The sequence below is a fragment of the Apium graveolens genome, chromosome 4, assembly GCF_009905375.1.
Source record: "Apium graveolens cultivar Ventura chromosome 4, ASM990537v1, whole genome shotgun sequence".
In the NCBI taxonomy this organism is placed as follows: domain Eukaryota; kingdom Viridiplantae; phylum Streptophyta; class Magnoliopsida; order Apiales; family Apiaceae; genus Apium; species Apium graveolens.
In genome coordinates this window covers 313,519,211-313,527,898 of record NC_133650.1, presented here as the reverse complement: position 1 = coordinate 313,527,898, position 8,688 = coordinate 313,519,211, and the positions used below count along the sequence as shown (strand labels likewise).

General features: G+C 37.8%; 1 protein-coding gene across 1 annotated transcript; it reads left to right on the top strand.

The window, feature by feature from the left end:
* Window positions 1–6,562: 6,562 nt before the first annotated feature.
* LOC141720209 (uncharacterized) lies at window positions 6,563–7,896 on the top strand. The gene is made up of 2 exons (XM_074522559.1): window positions 6,563–7,750; window positions 7,864–7,896. Exons 1-2 carry the CDS (start codon window positions 6,563–6,565, stop codon window positions 7,894–7,896), a joined length of 1,221 nt encoding a protein of 406 aa, XP_074378660.1.
* The last annotated feature ends 792 nt before the right edge of the window (window positions 7,897–8,688 follow it).

The following is an 8,688-nucleotide window of genomic DNA, read 5'->3' as shown; positions in this document are numbered from 1 at the left end:
TGTGGGGTCTATAATTCTGTATTTCTCTCCCGTTCATCATTATGTTAGAAATTCGGTACAGTTTATTTATTTACAAATTAATGGGACATTAATCTCATGTGCTAACGTATCAATTTATTGTGAGGACTATTCTAAAACATGGTATAAAAAGCTCAACCATGTGTTGTAGTATAATTCAAGTGTTTGCATTGTTTTCGTTTTTTTCTTGCAATCCCTTTTTTTTTGGTGAATTTGTTTGCTTGCTGTTTCTGAGTCCTGAACTTTCAACTGAGCACCATTTTTGTATCTTGTTGAATCATTATCATTAATATTGGTGTATATCTATTGTTATGAAGAGGAGTGATTACAGTACTTGCTAAACACATGCCATTTTCTTTCTTAATTGTGATACTGCTTACCGAGTTGAGCCATCTTTTGCTAGATTGCTTTTAACTGATATTTCATATTTGGGAAAATGCGTTTACTAATATATTTGCTAATTACTGGCTTATCTCTTGTAGGGGTAAATTTCTGTCTGCAGGATCCAGTTCGAGGATCTAAGATATTTGAACTACGAAACAAAGTAGTATGCCAAGGTAGTTTTTTCTTATGTTTATCTTCACTGTTATTAGTTTGAGTCTTTTGTTTATGTGTTGGAACCATTTTCTGCACAGTATTCACTTCTGCACGTAGCATATCAGTAAAGTTTTCCTATTACCGAATAGAACATGGAGTGGTTTATGCCTTATTCACTTCTACACTAATAACAATTGCAGGATCTTGTACCATAACTGTTATCTCGATACCTGACAAGATTGTTTGCCAATAACTTTGTGTTGCAGGAATGCTCCAAGTGATGGGAGATCAGTAGAGTTCAATTTTCCAGATTGTGCCCGGAACAGAAGAGAGTAATTTACTAGAACAGTAGATATATCGTTCTTTTTATCGTCTACTGCACCCTGTGTTTTGTTTGTTAAATTTTAGTTCAGTGTTTGGGTTAAACAAGTACTGTAATGCAGCAGATGCTGTAACTCAGATGTTGGTTCGGTTTACTATTTTTTTTAGTTTGTTCAAGTAAAATGAATATTTTTATTAATATACATGTTTTATTTAGCTGGATAGCTGCACATGATTTATCTACAAAGAGCACGTTTGCTGTTGATCTTGGTTATGGTACTGAATAAGCACTCTGTGCACTACGAATTGCATGAAAATAATAATCCTACCTAACTTGTTAGTTTGTCATCGTGCTTGAATGCTTAAATTTGGTATATTTTAAGTTCATTAGGTTTGCTTTTCATTCATCAGGAGTTGAAGATTGAAAACATAGAAGACAAGCGGAAAGAACTCATGTTTAACCATCCCAAACTCGATTTGTTGAATTTATGCAAATTTACATTGGATTATGTTACCCGATATTTATCAAGTTTTAATTTATGAGCGTATATCTATTCATGCATGTCTCATCTTATTAACAAAAAAATTATCAAATATGAACCCCAGGCATCATTATTTGATAACGATTTTGAGTACTATAACATTTCTCGTATAACAATTCAAATATTCTAAAACTATTATCTCACGTAGCAATTCGAATATTTAAAAACTAACATGCAGTTATATCCCGTACCGCAGGCTTCTTCATGAGATGAGGCAAGATATAATTGTCCGGCGTATCCGAGCACGATCTTATAATAAGAACAAGAGATTTTTCTCGATCAATCCCTTTACCCCTCATTCTTCGAGAATCAGAAATGAGCTACCAAGGAAGTAATAACGCCTAACGAAGCTAAAGCAAGGTCTAACTGAAAATGAAGGGAATTATTGATTGTGTCATAAACACCCCTTTGCCCACGTCCCAGTCATCCCCCGGAGGAATACATGCATCTAAAAATCTTTCATATTGTGTACAATACTAAACAAATTCAAACTTGAAAATGATCTTTCTGATTCTCAAAAAATGAGGGGCGAAGGGATTGATCGAGAAAGATCTCTTATTCTTATTATAAGATCGTGATTGGATACGCAGTGTATGGACAGCTATTCTCGAGCACATGTTTAGGTTCTACATCTCGGCTTGCTTCTACTACCTTCTAGGGTCTTCTAGGGTCTTCCCCCGTTAGGAGCAAACTATCAGTAAATAGATATCTCGAGATATCTATTAGTAATGGCTAATAGCTGCTCGGGTGATAGGGACTCTCTCTTTTCTGAATCTCTCCTCTTCTCCAAACTCATAGCTCTTAGAAAGAAGATTTTAGAAGAAAAAGTACTTGGCATTTAGGTATCTACTTCAAAAGAAACTTGTGTAAAATTACCTATAGGCGTTAGGGGTCGAATTATTGATGTGAGATGGATCCAGAAAAGGGGAGGTTCTAGTTATAATCCATAAAAGAAAATGCATATGGAATTCGACTTGGAAGATTCATGAAAAAAATAAGTTTGTTTAACTACACGATTAGATAAATATCTCATCTCTTCTTCAGAATCCAGATGTTCTTCCAAGAACTACGAGCGGAGGTATTAATCGAGTATAGCCAAGCAATTAAGGCCTTCTCATCGATACTAATCTATCCTTTTGAGACTAAGTGTTCGAAAGGGGCAGACATACCTTTTATAGCTGTTTTATCTTCCTCAAGGAATTTCTTGGGCCTTTTAGGAACAGCTTTACAAACTGTTAATTTTTAAAAATTTAAAAAGGATGAATCTTTAAATATAAGTCTGGAGTTGAATTCATTCTAGAATTTATAATATTTTGTATCTCTTTTCGAAGAAGGTCTGCCGCCAATCGGACTCGACAAATTTTGTACCCGTAAATTCAATGATTAGTCAGTTTTAAAGTCGATAAATCCGGGAGTCTAGAAAGTCATTTCTGACAGCCTAATCGAAGTTGTGTAATAAAAAATAGAAAATCTTCCATAACTTGTAAAATTAATCGATAAATATAACGAGTAGGCCCAAATAATTCGATCGATGTAGTTGTTTAACCATACCACATAGTTTCGGCAGTAACAGCAAGAGCAGTCGGACGAACTCTTATAGTGAGCCTAGTTTTTCATTTGAAATGTTTTTGTATATTTTTAGAGTCAAGAGAGAATGCCGGTTTCAAAAGGTATCCCTCATATGTTTCTTTTTATGCTGCTTTTCTAGTTGAAGTTGCCTGGAGATTCAAATCATACTTTTCATATCATGGGAAATCTACTCGGAGCCCCCAATATATGCTATTGGGATGGTGATAGCCTATAATAGCACATGCCCTGTTATGTAAACAAGAGGCCCAACAAGAAGGACCCAGGATCCAACTGTCAGTGACCATGGAGGACCCCTAGGACACGTGGCAATATCACCACCGTCCAGGTACCCTGGATCCAGAAGGTTCCGACGGCCCGGATTCGGTAGTACATCAGCAAATCAGGGTCGTCCTTACATCCTATAGTCCAAAATACCTACCTACGGTCCAAATCAACAAGTTTAAACCCTTAAACCCTAGTGTAAAGCCTATAAAAGGCAGAACAAAAGGAACGTTACGGGTTACTTCATCTCTCATATATATACACCTATACACACACACCACTATTTAGATAATTCCATTTCTACCCCTTTCTCTCCCACCTAAAGAAATACCACACAACAGCCATCATTTCCATGGAAATGGAGCTCGAGTCCGGGACGGAGACGAAGAGGACCGCGGGGTGAATTGGCTTTATCATTGGCGCTAGAAGGAGGGGGTGGCATCCCCGCGGCACCTCCGGTGTGAGAGAGAGACTGGGTTTTTGGGAGAGAAAGGGGTAGAACTGGAATTATCAAAATAGTGGTGTGTGTGTATTGGTGTATATATATGAGAGATGAAGTAACCCCTAACATTCCTTTTCTTCTGCCTTTTATAGGCTTCACACTAGGGTTTAGGGGTTTAAACCTGTTGATCTGGACCGTAGGTAGCAATTTTGGACTGTAGGACGTAAGGACGGTCCTGATTTGCTGATGTACTACCGAATCCAGGCCGTCAGAACCTACTGGATCCAGAGTACCTGGACGGTGGTGATATTACCACGTGTCCTGGGGTGGTCCATGGTCACTGACAGATGGATCATGGGCCCTTCTTGTTGGGCCTCTTGTTTATATACTGGGCATGTGTTATTATAGGCTATCATTTCCCCCTCAAGTATCAACTTAAAGCTCAAGTTCCCCACCCCGGGAGGCAATGGGGAATTGAAAGGAGACAGAGAAATGGCAGGGAGATGCTACGGTCAAGCTTTACTAATGGAAGAAACAGAACCGGGTAACAGAAAGAGGCTAATGACCCTACCCAAGGGACAGAGCAGGAAAAAGCATCGCGAACACCTCAGTAAAAGGGTCAGGCTAGATGTCAATATGATCGAGGACTCCGGATACAGCATAACCAATACTGAGGCCCGAATTCAGAAGTTTGTTGAAACTAAGGAGAAGACAAAGGTCGAACCTGCCCAGCAAACAATCGAAATAGAGCTAGAATCCTGGAACCAAATCTGGAAGATTAAAATGGGCAAAGGCCTAGAAACCGCATTCCAGAGAGAGCTGATTGACCTTTTGAAAGAATATGCGGATGTGTTCGCCTGGACCCCGGAAGGTATGCCGGGGATTGACGAATCCGTGGCGATGCAAAGCCTGGACGTTGATCCGAAATAATGACCCATCAAGCAAAAACGAAGAAACTTTGCCCCACAAAGACAACAGGCAATTGATGAAGATGTCGAAAAATTGTTGAAGGCGAATATCATCTGTGAAATAAAGTATCCGGATTGGCTAGCAAATGTTGTGCTAGTCAAAAAACCCAATGAAAAATGGAGAATGTGTGTTGATTACACAAACCTCAACGCAACATGCCCCAAAGTCGCCACATCATTTTGTAATAAAATTTGTAAATCTTGTACCTGTAACATTAGTCATATTTTAATTTTGGATAAATTTTTTATGAAATTTAGAATATTAAATATCAATAAAGTTTAATATAAATTTATACGATCCTTTTAAACTTTAAAAATATCTTGAGGAATCTAAATTAAACTATTGGTACAAAGTAATAATAATATAATTGTATTCTCTTTCGATTTAAACGAAATTTTAATAAATCAATAATGGCTTATATTAAATATATTAATATTTTAAGAATATATCTCTAGATAAAAAATTGGATATAAAATGACAGGTCTTGGTTTTTATGATCTGTCAATTTGACAAAATTAATGGGCCCATCTATATTCACACCGATATCAACCAATAAAAAAACGCCATATCACCGGCACCACGTCATTTTATGATAAATTTTTTGTGTTTAATCTTGTACCTCTATTATTACTCATATTTTAAATATGGATAAACTTTTTATGAAATCTATAATCTAAATCAAATATCAATAGAATTTAATATAGATTCATATAATCCATTTAAAATCTGAAAAAATCTTGTGAAATCTAAATTAAATATTCATTCAAGCATATAAACAATCGTAAAAGCCTCAAAATCAAGTGAACTGCTTGTCCAAAATAACATTGTTGTAAAGAGTCGCCCAAAGCAAAATAAGCCTCTGCACCTGAGACGGGTAACCGGTAACCTTCCTTTCTCTTCATTGCTATATCTGTGTTGTAAAATTTTTGGTTGTCCAATTGTTGAAAAGGTCTAGCATAGAGCAGCATATCATACATAAGTATAATTTTTATTTTTGTGTGTGCGAAATTGTCCATCATTTTAAGTAACTTGTGGTATGGTGCTAGGAAACCTCATTACCATTAAGCCGTTTATGTTTTTGCGTGAAAGGATCCTAAGTACTGTGTGGTATGCTGTTAGGAATTATTTTTTTGGCCGTTTTACATAATTGAATATCTTTAAAATCAGAAAATTTTATTTATTTCTTGAAATGAAGACGTTCATGTAATGTTTGGTACAGAAAAATTTTATTCATTTAGGAAAGTTATTTTGTATAAAATATATCCTCTAAAGTTTTATTGTAGTAAATATATCGTGTAATGCTAAAGATCTCAAACAAAATATGATTGTTTCACGTATGTTTAAGCTATTTACCTAATTATTGCAGATCCTTGTTCATCATTTGGTCTCCAACTCTGCTAGCTGAACTTTCATTTTCCAAACCCTGGTGCTACATTTGTAAAATGGCACTTCCTTGCGAGATGATCGATGAGATACTTTGTCGAGTACCCGTTAAGTTGTTGGATAATATGAAACATTTATTTGATTTATTTGCATTGTTTTATTTGATTGTTTTTATTCAGCTGAGTGGTATACTCCACGTTTGAATAAGTCTTGCATATCTGTTTAGATCATCAGTTAGAAGAGAAGTTGTAGGTGCATGCACGATGTTGGTTAGAGTCATTGTAGGAGTGGATTACTTGTGTGATCCTAATTTTTAGTCTTTCTCTTATCTGTAGTTTTCTATATATTGTATTGTATGGATTATTAATAAACACAGCTTTCACGTGTACTTTGTTTCCTCAGTTTTACATTAAACACCTATATCTATATATATATCAGATTGTTTTCTTCATTTGGTATCAGAGCTTAGGATTATTGTATGCCCAAGTATATGCCAAAAATGACAACTACGGAGACTAGCAAGCTGAAGGAAGGAGCAATAGGGTTGAATTATCCGATGTTGGCCAGGAGTAACTACACAGCATGGGCACTTAAGATGAAAGTGTTTATGAAGGCTCAGGGGGTGTGGAATGCAATCGAGAACAAAGAAAAGGAAGCTGCAGTTGATGACAGACAAGACAAGATCGCCCTGGCTACCATATACCAGGGGATACCTGAAGATATTCTGTTATCTGTGGCTGATAAAGAAACAGCCAAAGAAGCCTGGGAGGCTATTGAGACTATGTGTCAGGGAGCAGAGCGCGTGAAAAAAGCCAGGATCCAGACACTAAGGAGTGAGTTTGAATCCTTGAGTATGAAGGATAGTGATCAGCTAGATGAGTTCTATTTAAAGCTGAACGGAATGGTAACTAAGATACGTGCTCTGGGAGAGGAGATGAAGGAGAGCTATGTGGTGAAAAAACTGCTTCGTGCTGTACCATCAAAATTTCTCCACATTGTCTCTACCATCGAACAGTTCGGTGATTTAGACACCATGTCAGTTGAGGAAGCTGTGGGTTCCTTGAAGGCTCACGAGGAACGTGTGAAAGGACAAACAGAAGATGGGGGAGGACAGCTCTTACTCACAGAAGAGGAGTGGTCCAAACGGGAAGGAGCTGATGGAAAGTTGTTACTGACAAGGGACGAGTGGATTAAACGCAACAACAAAGGTGATATTGACGGTTCCCCCAGCCAGAGATTCCGAGGAAGAAACAGTGGTCGTGTTGGACGTGACAAAAGCAGGCTACGATGCTATAATTGTAGTGTTTACGGTCATTACGCAGCTGAGTGTAAAAAACCCCGAAAGGAACGAGATCAACAACATGAAATGAATATGAATCAAGTTGAAAACGATGGACCTGCTTTATTGCTGACTGAACACAGAGAAACGAAAGAAGACCTGATGTTGGTAAATGAAAGGAAGGTGGTACCAAAGCTCAAACAAAGTAGTGAACAAGTGGAGTCGAATTTATGGTATCTGGATAATGGAGCAAGCAACCATATGACCGGACAAAGATCCAAGTTTAAGGAGCTAAACGAAAATGTGACAGGTCAAGTAAGGTTCGGGGATGGATCGACGGTGGATATTAAAGGAAAGGGATCTGTTATTCTCTCGTGCAAAAATGGTGAGGAGCGTATACTCGATGAGGTATATTTTATTCCCATGCTTCGAAATAACATAATCAGTCTTGGGCAACTTTCTGAAGTTGGGAATAAGGTGGTACTAAATGGTGAATACTTATGGGTGTATGATACACAAAGAAAATTACTTATGAAAGTGAAGAGGTCTCCTAACAGACTGTATAAAATCATTATTGAGACTGCAAAAGGTACATGTTTGAAAACAAGCTGTGAAGAAGTGTCTTGGTTATGGCATTCACGTTTAGGCCACGTTAATTTTCAAGCTTTGATGCTGATGCACTCGATGCAAATGGTGCATGGTATGCCTAAGTTTTCTCAGCCAAAAGGTGTTTGCACGGACTGTCTAATGGCAAAACAGGCAAGGAAGCCATTTCCTTCTCAATCAAATTTTCACGCAAAGCAAGGACTGGAGCTAGTACATGGAGACCTCTGTGGTCCAATTTCACCAGCAACTAAGGGAGGTAATAAGTATTTTCTGCTTCTTGTAGATGATTATAGTCGTTGGATGTGGGTTTACATGTTAAAGGGAAAGGACGAGGCATTAGCAATGTTTAAAAGTTTTAAAGCTAGAGTGGAGAACGGAACAGAGAAGCGGGTTAAAACTCTTAGAACTGATCGTGGAGGGGAATTCTGTTCTAAAGAGTTCGAGGCCTTTTGTGCAGAAAATGGAATCACAAGGCAGTATACGGCTCCATACTCCCCTCAGCAGAACGGAGTAGTAGAGCGTAGAAACCGCACTGTAGTTGCTATGGCTCGTAGTCTACTAAAACAAATGGAGCTGCCGATGACGTTATGGGGAGAAGCTGTGAGGCATTCTGTCTATCTTCTTAACAGGCTTCCCACACGCTCCATTAACGGACAAACACCTTACAAGGCATGGAAAGGTGAGAAACCGAACATTGGACATGTAAAAATATTTGGGTGCTTGGGTCACATGAAGGTGCC

What these genes read in the sequence shown, in the direction of transcription:
- LOC141720209 (XM_074522559.1), top strand. Translation starts at nt 6,563, where the DNA reads ATGACAACTACGGAGACTAGCAAGCTGAAGGAAGGAGCAATAGGGTTG. An exon ending in AGGAGCGTATACTCGATGAG is followed by an intron (nt 7,751 to 7,863) that starts GTATATTTTATT and finishes TGATACACAAAG; the next exon opens with AAAATTACTTATGAAAGTGA.